This window comes from Coptis chinensis, chromosome 2 (genome assembly GCF_015680905.1).
Source record: "Coptis chinensis isolate HL-2020 chromosome 2, ASM1568090v1, whole genome shotgun sequence".
Taxonomy (NCBI): domain Eukaryota; kingdom Viridiplantae; phylum Streptophyta; class Magnoliopsida; order Ranunculales; family Ranunculaceae; genus Coptis; species Coptis chinensis.
Genome location: NC_141457.1, coordinates 77,696,405 through 77,714,262, shown reverse-complemented (window position 1 = coordinate 77,714,262; position 17,858 = coordinate 77,696,405). Strand labels below are relative to the sequence as shown.

General features: G+C 34.4%; 1 protein-coding gene across 1 annotated transcript; it reads left to right on the top strand.

Moving 5' to 3' along the window:
- The first annotated feature begins 5,288 nt into the window (after nt 1-5,288).
- Nucleotides 5,289-16,459, top strand: LOC147517992 (mannosylglycoprotein endo-beta-mannosidase-like). The gene is made up of 11 exons (XM_086590020.1): nt 5,289-5,580; nt 5,669-5,807; nt 5,890-6,117; nt 7,103-7,161; nt 10,968-11,016; nt 12,109-12,339; nt 13,149-13,318; nt 13,417-13,621; nt 14,335-14,994; nt 15,067-15,294; nt 15,381-16,459. Exons 1-11 carry the CDS (start codon nt 5,342-5,344, stop codon nt 16,176-16,178), a joined length of 3,006 nt encoding a protein of 1,001 aa, XP_086446146.1. The 5' UTR covers nt 5,289-5,341; the 3' UTR covers nt 16,179-16,459.
- Nucleotides 16,460-17,858: the final 1,399 nt, after the last annotated feature.

Here is a 17,858-nt window from a genome sequence, read left to right as displayed (position 1 = left end):
TTGTGAATAGGTATACTAACTAATACAACTTTGTTTAGTATATTTCTCCACGAAAGGATATAGTAGGCTCTATTATTATATTGTCAAGAAGACCGCCAACACCAACCCTGGTAACCTAGTTTGCCTTCAAAGAGAGGTACACCTAGGTACTTTAGAGAGAGGTACCCTCTTTTAACACCTAACTCAAGTGATATTGCTCTTCTTCAGCCCGTAGTTATGCCACCCATAAGTAGCTTGCCTTTTGTTTATGAGTTGACCAACGCCTTCTTGATAGTTTTGCAAGATTGAGTTTGTGAAGATAAAGATATCGTCAGAACTCAGAAAATAACAAGAGGGACTAGCAAAGTAGCAATACATTTAGTGATCAACATAGGCTTTATAAGGTTTCTGTTCGCAAGTGACTGATCCATATACTAAGGACTGATCATATTGTGTCGTTGGATATCACAAAAGGATAGCATTAAGAGGGGGGATTAAGATAAAATAGGAGAAAGAAACTGCCGAACTAAGAGTCTCAATTAATTATGTTTCATGTTTCCTAATCTATACACTTCGAAACAAAGAATAATAAGAGATTTTCCTGTTAATTATTGCTCATCTCTTTATAGCTTCTTTCTTAAACTTCTGCTGTTGACTATACACTTGAGTTCTTCAATTTACAAGCACTATGCTAATTTCAAAAGTCTTCTTTCTGAGGGTATCGAACTAATCTCAAAGAATAATTAATAGGAAATCGGAAACTGGATGTAACACTGCAATGAATTGAACTAACCTCAAATAATAATTAAAGGGTAACTGGAAATATGAGACTGGATGCAAATGCATCGAACTAATATCAAGGAGTTATTAATGCAAAATCAGAAAATCGGATGCAAACCCATTGAACCAACATTAAAAAAAATATTAGTGGGAAATCAGAAACTTGATATGCATTAAACAAACTTCAAAGAATAGTTAATATAAAATCGGAAATTGAATACAATATTGCATTGAACTAACCTAAAAGAATAATTAACGGGATATCGAAAACTTGATGCAAATGCATCAAACTAACCTCAAAGAATAATTAGTGGAAATTCAGGAACTGGATGCAACTGCATTGAACTAACGTCAAAGAAAAGTTAACGAGAAATCAGAAACTGGATAAAAATGCATTGAACTAACCTTAAAGAATAATTAACGGGAAATCAAAAACTAAATGCAACTGCATAAACTAACCTCAAAGAAATAATTAACGGGAAATAAAAAAAACTGGATGCAAATGCATCGACCTATCCTCAAAGAATATCTAATTGACGTGAAATTGGAAACTGGATCCAAATGAATTTAACTAATCTCAAAGAATAATTAACGGAAAATTAGAAGTTGGATGCAACTGCATTGAACCAAAGAATAATTATTATGACATTGGAAACTGGCCGGATACAAATCCAGCTAACTAACCTCAAAGAATAATTAATGGGAAATCGAAAACCGGATGCAAATGCATCGACTAACATCAAAGAATAATTAACAGGAAATTAGAAATTTGATGCAAATACATTGAGCAAACCTCTAAAAATAATTAGTGGGACAAAATTTGAAAACTGGATGCAACACTATAATGAACTAATTAACCTCATAAAATAATTAACGGGAAATTGAAAACTGAATGTAACACTGCAATGAACTAACCTTAAAGATTAATTAACGGAAAACTAGGAACTGGATGTAAGTGCATTGAATTAACCTCAAAGAATAATTGATAGCCAATCGGAAACTGGATGCAATTCAACAAACCTCAAAGAATAATTAATAGGAACTCAAAAACTTGATACAAATGCATCAAACTAACCTCACAGACTAATTAATGGGTAATCAGAAATAACATGAAACTGCATCAAACTAACCCCAACGAAAAATTAACAATAAATCGGAAAGTGGATGCAATTGCATCAAACTAACCTCAAAGAATAATTAACGAAAAATTGAAAACTGGATGCAACATTGCATTGAACTAACCTTAAATAATAATTAACGATAAATTGGAAACTAGATACAACTGCAAGGAATTAACTTTAAAGAATAATTAACAGGAAATCAAAAACTGGATGCAAATGAATGGAACTAACCCCACCAAGAAATAATTAACGGCAAATCGGAAACAAGATGCTAATGCATGGAACTAATCTCAAAGAATTTTTAAGGTGTAATCGAAAACTAGATGTGAATGCATCAAACTAACGTCAAAGAATAATTAGATGAAAATCGAAAACTAGATGCAAATACATTGAACTAACTTCAAAAATAATTAATGGGAAATCGGAAATTGGATGGAAATGCATTGATCTAACCTTATAGAGTTATTATCGGCAATCCAAAACTAACCTCAAAGAATAATTAATGGAAATTGGAAAACGAAAAATCAGAAACTTGATGTAACTGCATTGAACTAATGTTAAAGATTAATTAACATGAAATCGAAAACTGGATACAAATACAATGAACTAATCTAAAAAATTATTTAACGAAAAATTATAAATTAAATGCTAATGCATTGAACTAACCTCAAAACATCGTTATTTTATGTGTAGTGGGAATGTCTTGACAAGTATATGATTGGGAATGACTTGTTATTCAAGTATATTCAATATGAATTTCGTCTCATTGAGCATTCTCACAAAATTTTTATCAAACTTCTATTATTAAATAACAAAAAAAAGTCGAAGGGTTTTATATAAAAGTGTGTTATTATTTATTTATTTTCTGGAGTGTGATTTTCATGTTGCAAGAAATTTTGACGAGTGACCAATATAATATTTATATATTATAAATAGATTTGTATAGTTCAAATATTTTTTAGAATAATTTAATACAACGACACCGTTCGTAGGACGGGTTGGAAAGCTAATATGTAATAAAAGTATTAGTATTTTGGTTTGAAATCTTATGTTCTTATGATGATGGAGAGTGAAGCCAAGTTCTTTATTCCAGTTATTCTCTGTAAGTTTTCACCAAATTGGGAATGAATTCCTCCTCACTTCACAGCATATCAAAGATAAAGAGGAAAAGAATGTTTCAAACATTAATTTTTGATGAGTACCAATTGGGTATTGGCTATTGGGAAATTGGGAAAGTCAATAGTGGAAGATTTGGTTGCAAATTTACAATAGCATCAAGAATAATAAATAAGGTGGTGAAAGGAGTATAAATGGGTGGGCTTGGATTTAGGTTTAGGTTGATTCAAAATGGATACCTTAAACAAGAGCATGGGTGATCCAAGTAGAGAGATCATATGGTTAAGAACTTGTGATGAAATAGAAAGTGGATATGGCTTTGTATTTTCTTCAGTACCCATGAAAAGTTTATGAAGGACTTCCCTTGAATCTTAAAATGTCACCTTTCCTAGCGAGCATGAATAAAGTTCTTTCTCACAAAATCAAATGAACAGCCTCAATATTTACGCCTATTTAGCTATCCCCAAGAAAAATGGTAAGTTATCAGTTAAAACTGCATATAGGTTTCTTACTAAGCAAGACGAGTTGGTGACTAATTCTTCCTTCAATCCTAAGGTGCTCAAGAAGCGATGGAAACTTAAAATTGCTGCTAATACTCAATTATTTTTCTGGAAATTGTATATGGGGGGCCGGGTTGTCTTATGGGGATATTTTGGATAAACACAAGTCAAGGGAGATGTTTCATGTATACTCTGCAACAAGGCTATCGAAACAGCTGAGCATTTATTTTTCAAATGTGAGTGGACTAAACGAGTATGGTAGGTCTCTGAATCCATGATACATGTTGATCTTCATAGCGATTGGTCTGTCAGATATTGGCTACAAGAATTCATTTGTTGGTGTGATAGCACGGAAGAATATTTCAGAATAAGAGGTATTTACTGCCTCTTATTGTTGTACCAGATCCAGGAGAGTCGCAACAAGGCAAAGATGGAACACCGTGAACCAAGGGTGAATAGAATGCTACATACAATACTCAGAAGTACAAAATGTGAAGCAGCTTATGCAAGGCTTAATTCTAATATCATAGCCAGTTACTTGGCTCGTTGAATGAGGAAGCTAGTATTTGGTTTCCACCTTCGCCTCATTGATATAAGCTGAATTTTGATGGTGCTTTCGACAAGAATACAGTGTCGCTGGATTTCTTGCTTGGGGCCATTTGTCGTCTTTGGAGATGGGAGCATCAAGGACTTTGATACAAAGCGTTTTTGCTGAGGACGCTAAGCAAGTTGAGTACATAGGCGCATATATAGCTGCGATGCTGGCAATATAGATGGGTCTACAACATGTAATTTTCGAGGGTGACTGCAGAAATGTTTTGCTAGTACTGGCTGATAGTACTGTAGCTGATGTTGGTTGAAAAGTTTCTTCCATTGTATGTCATATTAAAACTCTAGTTGCAAGAATTAATGACTGCAAATTTTGTTGGATCAGGCGAACTGGAAATAAGTTAACACATGAGATTGCTTCTTGGGCAATAAAAGGAGCACATGAGATTGCTTCTTGGGCAATAAAAGGAGCCTCATGGACTCAACTTCCCTTTAGTATTTCCAACTCTGTAACTGATATTACTATGTTCTAATATATAGATAGGGGGGTGGTTATCGGGAAGAAAAAAAAATGATAGAAACGCACTATGCCATTGGAATTTTCTGATAAATATCGATATTTTGTCAATTTATCAAGATTTTACTGTTTTCAAACCTCACCTTACCCATCCTTCAACATTGATATTTACCATACATATCAGAAAATGGCTAGTCCGATATTTTGCCCTGGCACGAAATTTTGTACTATGTTATTAAGTCAATAGCTTCTTCCATCTTTTGCCTATAGCATGTATATTGATTTAGTCCCTTGGTGTAATATTATAGTTGGTCACCTACTTGACCGACAATATGATCTAATTACTTCAAATAGTTGGCCAATAAGATAGCTTCTGGCTTAATTATTTGGCTCAACCTTTTAAAAGCTAGTAATATTCAGGATATTCCGTAAACATTGTTAGACTAGAGAACAAATATCAACCCAACTTTATCCAACAAATCATTGCAGGAGGCTTTGTCTATCTTTAATTTAAAACTAATTAAGCAAGTGCTTCAATGTATAAAACTGCTATTGAATTGAACTGATGAACTCCTTGCTACTTGACAATGCTACATGCAACACAAATTTGATACAATTTTAAGTTTAGTGACTTATTTTTATGGATCGCTTTACATTAAAATTTGGAAACTTTAACTCTCCTTATGCCACTTGTATAAGTAGTGTTTTGGTGTACGTTACTTTCGAAATCTCCGTCATTAGGAACAAAATCAGCCTTCTGGACCCACTCCACGACAATAATGTCAGTATCAGTGATTTCCACAACAAACATCACGCTCCCTCCATCACCACAAACACTCTCACTCCAACTCACACTCACAAGCCACACAATGCCGCAACAGCAAGGAAAAACAAAGCTGGATTCAGGATGGTTAGCTGCAAGATCCACACAAGTCCAACTAACCGGAATCCAGCTCACCACTACTCATCCCCCCCCTGGAATTTCATCTCCCTGGATTCCAGCCGTTGTTCCCGGAACGTAATAACTCTCTCTCTCTATTTAACTCTTTATTTATAATTAAAATTTGTTTGAACTGATACTGACATTTTTTATTTTTTGTTGACAGTGTTTTAGGAACTTTGTTAAAGAATAAATTAATTCCAGATCCTTTTTATGGATTGGAGAATGAGGCTATTATTGACATTGCTGATTCTGGGAGAGATTATTATACCTTCTGGTTTTTTACCACTTTTGATTGTGCACTGGTATGCATTATGCATTATGTAATGAAAAACATACTTTATTTTATTTTATTTTAGGGCTAAAATGTTATTTTTGTTTTTGTAGTCAGGGAACCAGCATGTGGATTTAAAGTTCCGTGCAATTAATTACTCTGCACAAGTGTATTTGAATGGGCATAAAATGACACTGCCCAAGGGGATGTTCCGGAGGCATTCACTTGATATTACTGATATTCTACATCCTGATGGCAAAAATTTGCTAGCTGTTATTGTTTATCCTCCTGACCATCCTGGAAAAATTCCTCCCGAGGGAGGTCAAGGTGGTGATCATGAGGTATACATTTTTCTGTCTAGTACCCAAGATTAGCGGGAAGTATAGTTTTAGAGTATTCAAAATTAGATGTGGCACTTTGTTATGGTTTTATTATTTGGAGGATAAGCACTTTTTATCTAAAATTTGTCATCTAGGACAGTGCAATATCCGGTGGATGTAGCTTGACACAAAGGTACAAGTATAGTAAACTGCAGTCTATTCCAAGTATTGATAAACAAATACTTTCCTTGAAGATCCATGCGTGGGAGTCCAATTGTCTCAAACATACTTTTCTCTTGTTTGATATTGTTAGTTTGCTGTTGCTGGAGATCCAAAACCAGAACAGTTGACTGTATACTACTGTAATCAATCCCATATCAAACCGGAAACACATAGTTGTAATACATGCTCCGCCCTAGCCTACAATGTGCCCAGGCTCATGAACACCCTGGCAATTACTTCAAACGCCACTTCGATGCTCAATTCTTTCAAATAACAGAAAAATAGGGAAGAGAGCAAATAGTGCCATGACTTCTGAACACCTTAGTAAACATTTATTTGCATGGGAAAAAATGAACCTCAAAATTAAGAAAATCATGAGTTGAAGTGTCCTCTTCTTTTAGGTAATGATAGATCCAAGTCAAGGATCCCAAAGCAAAGGAAGTTTTATAGTTCAATTTACCCGTATTAGAAATCTGCTAAAACAAAAAGGGACCAGCCATTGCCTTTCCCCTTCTGGCAATTGGAATGTCACAAACTTAGTTAGTTTTAGATTTTACTGTTTTAGTATGACAAAATCTTTCATATAATCTTATAACTGATGCAAATGACAGAACAAATATGGCGAAAACAGTTGGAGGCTTTGGCAATTAAAGTCTGACGTGTATTTTTCTGTGTCAGTTGTTGAAATTAAATTCCTTCACTAGATATCTAGTAACATAGTACAAAACTATATGTTGTATGCATCTAATCTTTTTTGTTTTAACATTAGTTTCTTTTATGTTAGATTGGAAAAGATGTTGCTGCACAGTATGTTGAAGGTTGGGATTGGATGACTCCAATAAGGTGATTTCTATTATATGATGTTTGCATTCCCTTGTCATCTAATAATTATGTAAGTTATTAGGAGAAAATAGGAGTGTTTCACACCTAAAGTACTTTTTAATAGGAATTGTGGACATGTGGCAGTATAACGACTAGATTTATTTTGAGTCTTCGTACTTGTGTTAAGCTATCTGTATGTCAAGGTTGATTTATGTGTTATCTCTGAATGATGGTTATCTGTACTCTGAGTATTGAATTACTAGCTTCAGGCATGATAGTTTGAAATCTTGTGTTAGGAAAATGTTATCCTTGCTCTGGGTGGTTACTGATTTATTGAAAAAAGGGTATGGGGGATTACTGCATGAAAGCCTTTAAGAATGAAAAAGCAATACCAAGAATTTGTGTTGTCTTATTCACCTTTAGGGATTCTAACAATATCCCCGATCTTACTTATTCTTGGAAATTTTATGAATAATATTATCCAGAACAACAAACAATATAAGATATAATACTACAAACCATAATATGTGGTGGTAAAAAAAAGCCATAATCACATAATGTGTGATGTGATGGTACACCTATTCCTTACTAATTATTTGAAATACAAATCATACCATGCTTCTTAACAGGGAGGATTTTTTTTTTTTTTTTTTGATTGGTAAGCCTAGAGGAATATTTTTCTATTTAACTTTACTTAATAATGTGTTGCATTAGAAGGACAGGAAGGCTGATGTGTTCTAATAACAGTGTCAGGTTTTTCATTTTGTTCACGTTTCAATAAAACGCAAAACGTTTATTTATAAACAATTATAATTTGGTCACGTGATGGTTGTGAAAATGTGAATTTGTGGAGAGGTGAGAATGTGGAAAATAAAAAGAAAATAGAAAATCTAGGAGAGAAAATCCGCCGTGAGCGGTTCGTATCCATGTTAAAAAAGTTAGTATTGATTCTGAGTTTAATTCTCTCAATCGACTCATAGACAAGTCGATTTTGAGAATTAAACTCTTTCGATCCCTAATAACAACTCTCTATCTCTAAATAGCGTTATTAGCATGTGGAACTGAGTCAAAATTCCATCTCTGGAAATTCTCTTTCGATTTCTAACTCTTGAAGTTTTTATGCAATCGAAACACCCTCTCTAACGGAGATAATCATTACTTGGGCAGAGTTTCTATGCCGAGATAATTGAACTAAGGTGTTGGTGACTAAAAGAAAATAAAATTTAATTAAAAACATTTAAACTATTGATTGGAAATTAAATTTTGCATTATCTAATTGCTGAAATTTAAATTACACTAGAAAAGCAGTAATTTACTCTAATCCTATGATTGAATGCTAACCATTCAATACTAAAATTGAAAACTAGACCCTCTATTTATAGTTGAAACGCTCTAGATTGAATCTTAGAAATCTGATCCAACGGCTGAGATTCAATCTTTATTCAACTTTTGACTTTAGTGAATAGTGAATCACTATTTGACACTATTCACCTTTTGACTTTTACAAAATATTATATAATAAAAAATCTAAAATATCTATGTCGTTTTGGTGAATAGTAACGGGCTTAGGTTGTTTTTTTTATTTTAATCCGTACGTGCTATTTATTGAAGCAATATACTGTTGCGTAGAGCTCTCTACACTCATCGTTTTGACTGGTTATATGCTTGAATTGGAGTTCGAAGTTGGAAGATGTCGTCATTTGAACTTTTTTCTGATTTTTGGGTTAATTTTGGCCAGTTTAACCCGAAAATGACTCATTTGTTCAGCTTGTAGTCTTAAGTACGTCCTTTTGGCTTGCTTCATGACTCTTTCTATGGTGGGGCACATTTCATGGTGGTACCCGCGGCCTTTGACTAGTGGGACCCGAAAGTCAATTTTTTACAAAATTTGGCATTGCTGATCATTTTGGCAGGTCACTTGCTGAATTCAGAGTTCAGAATCAGAAAATATAAGCTCTGGAAGTTTGTTGACTTTTCTGCACTGTTGACCAGTTTTGACCCGAGTTGAGTCCATGAGTTTTAGTTGGTATTTTTGAGTTTTAAATGAGATGAGATGGAAGATTTAAAGTCCAAACATTATTTGGCTGTATTTCATGTAGGTTTTGCTAGAATTTTGTAAAAAATTAACTTTTGGGTCCCACTAGTCAAAATCCACGGGCCCCACCACAGAAAGAGCCACAAAACAAGCTAAGGGGATGTATTTAAGACCCTGAGCTGGGGTGCTGGACAAAGGAGTTATTTTCGGGTCAAACTAGCCAAAATCAGCAAAAAAATCAGTAGAAAGTTCAAATGACATCTTCCAACTCCGAACTCCGATTCAAGCATATGACCAGTCAAAACGATCAGCGTAGAGAGCTTTACGCAACGGTATATTGCTTCAGCAAATGGCACGTACGGATTAAAATGGAAGAAAAAACCCAAGCCTGTTACTATTCACCGAAGACGACATAAATATTTTAGATTTTTTATTATATAATTTTTTGTAAAAATCAAAAAGTGAATAGTGTCAAATAGTGATCTACTATTCACTAAAGTCAAAAGTTGAATAATGATTGAATCTCAGCCGTTAGATTAGATTTCTGAGATTCAATTTAGATCGTCCATTCAACTATAAATAGAGGGTGTAGTTTTCAGTTTTAGTATTGCATGGTTATCATTCAATCATAGGAGTAGAGTAAATTTACTGTTTTTCTAGTGTAATTTTAATATAATTAATTAGATAATATAAAATTTATTTTCCAATTAATATTTAAAATGTTTTTAATTAAACTTTAAAAAAAAATTCTAGTCACCAACACTTTAGTTCAATTATCTTGGGCCGAAAAATGAAGTCTGAGTGAGGGTTATCTTCGTTAGGGAGGGTGTTTCAATCGCTAAAAAATATAACGAGTTATCGAATCGAGAAAATTTACTCAGAGATGGGTTTCGACTCGATTCCATACGCTAATAATACTTTTTAGAGATAAATAGATATTATCAGTGATCAAATAAGTTTGATTCTTGAAATTTACTTGTGTATAAGTTAATTGAAATAATTAAACTTGCAATTGATACTAACTCTTTAATGAAAATATTGAATCACTAACGACGAACTTTCCCTCTCCTCTATTTTCTTTCCTTCTTATTCTCTCTTCTAAATTCTCTGTACAAAATCATTTTCTCATAATCACAATCACCATGATCAAATTATTTAATTGTTCATAAAGAAAATTTGCGTTTTAGTGAAATGTGAACGAGAAATCAAACCCTACATTGTTTTTACAACTTGCCAATCATTTTGGTAGGCCACTTGCTGAATTCGAATTTCGGAGTTTAGAATCAAAAGATAAGAGCTCCGAAAGTTTGTTGATTTTTCTATTCTATTGACCTATTATGACCCGAGTTGAGTCCATGAGCTTTAGTTGGCATTTTTGAGTTTTAAATGGGCTGAGACAGAAGATTTTAAGTCCAAACATTATTTAGCTGTATTTCATGCTAAAACGCAGATTTTGCTAGAATTATGCCGCTAATTGTGAAAAAACTTGAAAAATACAATTATTTCACATTATTAAACACATAATTAACCAAAATGCAAGGTCTCCACGGAGTTTTTATTACAGTTTTGAGTGCTTATCAAAGGGCTTTGTCAAAAATCCTACGGTTGAAGAAGAATCAGAGTTAATGAAATCTTTGGTAGTTCATATAAATAATGAAAAAATGGCCATTCCACTGGTTCTATAAGTTGTCCTTCGAAAATATTGCATAATCTTAGTTTTTGGCACTTCCACTAGCTTTATACATTTCTTAAACTCTACCGGCCAAAGAATTTTATAGTTATGCTCTTACAGGGACAGAAATACCGGCATCTGGGATGAGGTTTCTATTTATGTTACTGGGGTAAGTTGTCACTGAAGATTCTTAGTTTTCCTTTGATGCCTATTCAGATGTGATTGATTTTGATTTTCTACATACATAACAAGTTCAATACCTTTTCTCTGTTACATAAATATCCCTGTAGTTTTTTTGAGCTACCAAATATATAGATACCGCTGTAGGGGCAACATTATCTTGATAGGAGAGCAGAATAATATCTTTGAATTTCGAGTCAAATGAACCATAGTACAAAATATTGCGAAATATCCCGATATATATCGAGATTTCAGCAAAGGATAAATAAATATCGCGATATGCTTAGAGATATTTACAACTGCAAATATCAGTGATATTTTGACGATATTATCGATATTTTAGGATATATTGCGATATTTGTAGATATTTTGCGATATTTTGTGTATGTAAAATATTATATTTCAAATAAATATAAATTATATATCATGATATATCAAGAAATATCTACGATATTTGTCGATATTTTGAATATATCTACGATATTTGCATATAAAACAATATCAAATATCCCCAAAGAGGGATATATCCACGATACATATCCATAAATTAGAGATCGATATTTCGCCATATCCTGACATTTTATACTATGAAATGAACCATGTTGTATTTGTTCTTTCGTGCCATGATAGATATCTTAGTTTGACTGTTGGTGGTATAGTCAAGAAATTGGATGCAGCCAACGGGGTAGTACGACTTTCCTTTTCAATGATATATGTTGATGTTTTCGGTTTAGAATAATGGATTTTTCACCATAACCTGGAGAATCTAACTCAAAATCAATTGCCCATGAGTGGGGCGGCCCCAAGATCTTATATATGTTATGACGCAAGGCTTTAAGTGCCTGATGTGGGGCTGTATGTCTTGTTGGTTTTCCCTATGAAAAGTACCAATCTTCCACAACCCCATTAGAATTCATCAATATTTTCAATCCTAACATTTTAAATTTCCTCATAATCTAATCAATTATACCTGCAATAGTGCTTCCTTCTGTAATGACGGGATAATTTATATGATTTGATGGTTCTGAAGAAAGCAACATTTCCACTGATGATTCATGACTAAGTGTTTTGATAAATGCAGCCAGTGAAAATAGGTGATCCCCACTTGGTTTCATCCTTTTTTGATAACTATAAGAGGGTATATCTGCATGCTACTGTTGACTTGGAAAACAAAAGTGCTTGGGTTGCTGAATGTACTTTGAATATCCAAGTGACAACCGAACTCGACGGAAACATTTTCTTGGTTGAGCATCTTCAAAGCCAACATGTGTCGGTTCCTCCAAACACACATGTACAATATACATTTCCTCAGGTTAGTACATTTGTCGTTGTCGATTTAGGTGGACAATGATTACTGTATGGTATTTGGGCTTGACATATTGGGTTGATTTGGGTCAATGAGGAGCCAAGATTGGAAAGTTGAATTTGTTACTAGACACAGTAGATTAGGCATCGAACCTGATTTTCAATGATGTAGAAAGTGACGAGCTAAGATCCACAAATCGCAATAATCTAATCACTGTTCGACAGTTCTTATGATATAAGTTATATACGTGTTGTAAAGGTATAATTTTGAAATTTACTTGTTGTAGTTCCAATGTTCAAAAAAGCACTAAGCAGAAAGAGGGTGGCGGGCTCCTAGGGTACTTAGTGGAAGGCAATTCATATTATTATTATTGTTATTACTACTGCTGCTACTGTTCTAAAAGTTGTCCCACCAAACATTTTCATAATTCGAAAGTTCAAACGCGCCTACAGAAGTACTTCTTAAGAAGGCACAAGTGTCTCCAGCCAAAAATTCCCATATCACAAACATCTTTTTGGTCAAGTGGTCAACAAATAAATACCCTTCTTCTTGGTTTTTAGTCTTTAAGCTTTTTTTGGGGCTAGTTCAGGTCTTTTTCTTGATTTTGCCTAGCCCGGTCCGCCCCCAAGGCCACCTAGTTGGCAAACTGATTTCTCACAGATTAGAGGCCAAGGCGGGTCACCTAGGCACTGGATAGGCCAATTTACAGAATTCTCTGTATTTATAATTATCGGATGGGTGGATGTTCTATAGAAGAGTATATAGGTATGTAGGTATAAATTTGTTGTTCAATGCTAATGGAGATTCATTTACAGCTCTTTTTCTACAAGCCCAACTTGTGGTGGCCAAATGGCATGGGAGAACAGTACTTATATGATGTTGGAATTACAGTTGATGTTAAGGGATATGGAGAGTCAGATTCATGGAAGCATCGATTTGGATTCCGTAAAATTGAAAGCACTATAGACCATGCTACTGGTGGAAGGTATAATTACTGCATAAACTTATACATACATTTCTTCCATTTTCTGAGTAGTTGCATGATATTTGTCATGTTCTTTATCTGCACTTTTGTCCTATCAGGTTATTCAAGGTCAATGGACAACCTGTTTTTATCCGTGGTGGTAATTGGATACTCTCAGATGGGTTATTACGGCTTTCAAAGAAGCGATACCAGACAGATATAAAGTTTCACACAGATATGAATTTTAACATGATCCGCTGTTGGGGTGGTGGACTAGCAGAGAGACCAGAATTTTATCACTATTGTGACATCTATGGTTTGCTGGTAAGCTTGTGGTCTTTCTTTTTCTCTCTCCAGGATCCACGCATGCCAATGTCATATCAGCTTGATTATTTTTAAAGCATTGGATGCTTAGGTGGTGCAGTAGTATATTTACATACAAATAAAAGTTGGTAAAGATTGAATTTGATTCTCTATAAGCACCAAATAAAATTAGTATACAATATCACAAGGAGTGAGCATCCATATATACACTTTACCGAGCCAAATTGCTTGCAGTTTTTAACGTCTTTTTGTTTTAAGTTTCTTAATACATCATAGATTCATTTTTTATGTAAAGGAAGTCTATAACGCATAGGTTCTGGGAATAGTTTTTGGAATTAAAGAAAAAAGTGGTTACATAGAATCCCTTGTAAATACTTCTTCCATCCCTCCCTCCACCCACTTCTTTTCTTTTTTGTTTTATTATTAATATCATTGGTTTTTTTGTTGGAATAGATATTGTTTCTCTTGTTTAATTTCTAATATAAATATTTAATCCAATGGTATCTTCAGCATAACTACTAATTCTTGCAGCAACGTAATTCTTCCTCTTCAGTGTTTGCTACTTTGCTTCATTTTATAATAATCCCTAAAGTTTATTGCCTTGCGTATAATCGAAATCATTAATCCCCTGTAATTCATTCTTACAGCTATATTGTTACCACTCTTTAATGACGAGCTTCATTAATAAATTATTATAATTGCCCTTTTTGTAGGTGTGGCAGGAGTTTTGGATAACGGGAGACTGTGATGGACGAGGTGTTCCAGTATCAAACCCAAATGGTCCTTTGGACCATGACCTTTTCTTGCTATGCGCTAGGGACACTATTAAACTCCTTCGTAATCATCCTAGTCTCGCTCTTTGGGTTGGGGGAAATGAACAAACTCCTCCAGAGGACATTAACACAGCTTTACAAAATGACTTGCAGCTCCATCCATACTTTCAAAGCTCAAATGAAACAGATAGTCTCTTAAAAGATTCCAGAGATCCCAGTCTATATCTTGATGGTACTAGAGCTTATGTGCAAGGATCCATGTGGGATGGTTTTGCAAATGGGTTGGGAGATTTCACGGATGGCCCTTACGAAATTCAGAATCCTGAAGATTTCTTTAAGGATGACTTCTATAATTATGGTTTCAACCCAGAGGTTGGCTCTGTCGGGATGCCCGTTGCAGCTACCATCAGGGCAACTATGCCTCCAGAAGGATGGCAAATTCCACTGCTTAAAAGACACTCTGATGGTTATGTAGAAGAAGTACCAAACCCCATATGGAAATATCATAAATACATCAGCTACTCAAACAAAAAAAAAGTGCTCCTTGATCAGATTGAACTTTACGGCCCGGCAAAGGATCTTGATGATTTTTGTGAGAAGGTAAGATTGTACATTTTTCGAGTCAGCCTATTAACATCCTCTGTTCATCTAACCTTTTGGTTATCATCTTAGGCGCAACTTGTCAACTATATCCAGTATAGAGCTCTGCTGGAAGGTTGGACTTCTCGTATGTGGACCAAGTATACAGGTGTTCTAATATGGAAGACTCAGAATCCTTGGACTGGTCTGCGAGGTCAGTTCTATGATCATCTCCAAGACCAAACAGCAGGTTTCTATGGCTGCCGTTGTGCCGCAGAACCAGTTCATGTCCAACTCAATCTGTCAACATATTTCATTGAGGTAAATATAATTAACTTTTATTTATCAATTGACATCAAATACTCTTCCAGGCTCCAAAGAATATGACGTGGGTCTCTTCCAACCAGGTAGTAAACACCACTTCAGACCAACTATCTGGCATAGCGGTTGAAGTCTCAGTTTGGGATCTAGATGGGAAATGTCCATACTACAAAGTTACCGAAAAACTCTCTGTACCAGCCAAAAGAACACAAACCATCATTGAGATGAAATATCCAAAATCTAAAAATCCAAAACCATTGTACTTTCTTCTTCTCAAGCTTTTTAGAACATCTGACTTTGGCATTTTATCTAGGAATTTTTACTGGCTGCATCTGAAAGGCGGAGATTACAAGCTTTTGGAACCATATAGGACAAAGAAAATACCCCTCAAGATAACTTCCAATATATTTATTGAAGGATCCAAGTACGAAATCCAGATGAAAGTACAGAATAAAAATGAGAACCCAAATTCCACGAAACTAAACTTAAAGAATCATATCAGAAGTGTACAAGGAAACAATGATGACAATATCAATGCATTGGAACCTTCTCAAGGCATTTCAGAGGAACACTGTGAAGTTGGTCTGTTGCGGAGGATGTACAGATGTTTCTCAAGGGAGAATAATGGTCTGAGGACTGTGGAAACTAATGGCACTGACCTTGGAATTGCCTTCTTCCTCCATTTTTCTGTCCATGCCACGAAGAAAGATAAACAAGAAGGAGAAGACACAAGGATTCTCCCTGTCCATTACTCTGATAACTATTTCTCACTGGTTCCAGGAGAAACGCTGCCTATCAGTATTTCTTTTGAAGCACCTTCAGGAGTCACTCCACGAGTTACCCTTCATGGCTGGAATTATCGTGCTGGACATACCATCTATTGAGGTGGGTCACCAACATTTCATGTACCTTTGTCATTGCCCGGCCTTCGTCAAAAAGTGTCTTGAAAACTTTTGTTTGTTCTCGGCTGAAGTTCCTGTAATCTTAAAATTCTTAGATTATTGGATAATTGAAAAATAATCCAAGAGAGCAATGTAAGTTCAACAGTTCAAGCAACAGTGGCCTGAATGATTTTTTTTTTTCTTTTTCCGAAGTGATATTCTTGTAACGACTTGCCAGAAACAGTTACGTGGTAATTGGCATATGTGTTGCAATTTTTGGAGTACCTTGTCTGAAAGAGACCTCTATAGGCTACTCTGATGACTTCAGCTCAGCAGAAGGCTACCAAAGATGTCTGAAAGGTTCTGTTCTAAAAATGGTGTTTGCGTATGATAAGACCAACTTATTTATGCAGCGTACTATCTCGCCAATGGATATGATGACGACTAATAAAATATAACAAGGACAGAAAAACTTTTAAATTCGTAATGCCCACCTAAGGATCCTTCGTCTTCAACTTCCTTGGTTACTTTTATGTTTCAACCATTTTCCATTTCGTATTCATAGGCTACATTTTTTTCGGGTTAACAAGTATTAGATGAGCCAATTAGGATTTCCCTCTCACTAGATCACTAGATGGGAAATTAGGGTCTTTACTCCAAATACACAAAAAAAAATACGGTCAACCCCCCCATTTGATTTTTTTTTGGTATGTAGGGGGGAGGAAATCCTAATTAGCTAATCTAGTGGGGGTAATACTTGCTACAAGCCAAGCCTTCTCTTAAACAAATTATCCGTTAACATACATGGTGTCTTAAACAACTTTCTTTTACGCTTATTAACATGGTCGTGGGCAAGACACTAAATAAGTTGTTCAAGACACTATATAACATGTCTGTAAACGGATAATCCGTTTAAGAGAATTCCTGATAATTGTTAACCCTTGTTTTTTTATTGGTGTTTATTCATAGCTTTCAACATAGAACAAAGTATCACGATATGGGTAAATATCGATATATATCGTCAATATATCGCTCCCAGTGTCGATATCTTACATAAATAATTTTGTAAAAATCAACGATATATCACTGCATAATATAAAATATCGACGATACAAAAAATATCGACGATAATACATCAAAATATCGACATGTAAAGGGGAAAAATAAACAGCACAATTGAATCCAAAGATTCTTAGTTCCGGATGTATTTGGAATCAAAAGGTTCCATTGTAACTTTGTAAGAAAGTGATTCAAACACAAAAAGATTCAAAATAAGGATAGGAAATTATTAATGTGATTGTTAATTAGTTTTTCTATAAAAAATAATAGAAAGTTTTTGAATATTTAGTATCTATCAATTGATTGATCCGGATTTTCGAAATAAAATAAAAATAAAATAGAATTGAATTAATTCAAGTCTATCAAAACTTTGGAGTTTTAGATCAGATCCAAAAAATAAGAAAAAAAATGAACTTTTCACTTTATTCAAAAAATAATAATAAAAGAAAAAAGAAAAAATGTAGAAAGAGAAGATGGGGTTCAATTATACATTATCTTTTCATCAAGAGGCCTTAAATCTCCTCTTTATTCAACTTAACAAAAACTCAAACTCTTTTCTCTTCTTAATTCAACCAATCACAAACTCTAATTTGTTTCTCCTTCTTAGATCAATAAGATTAGTAG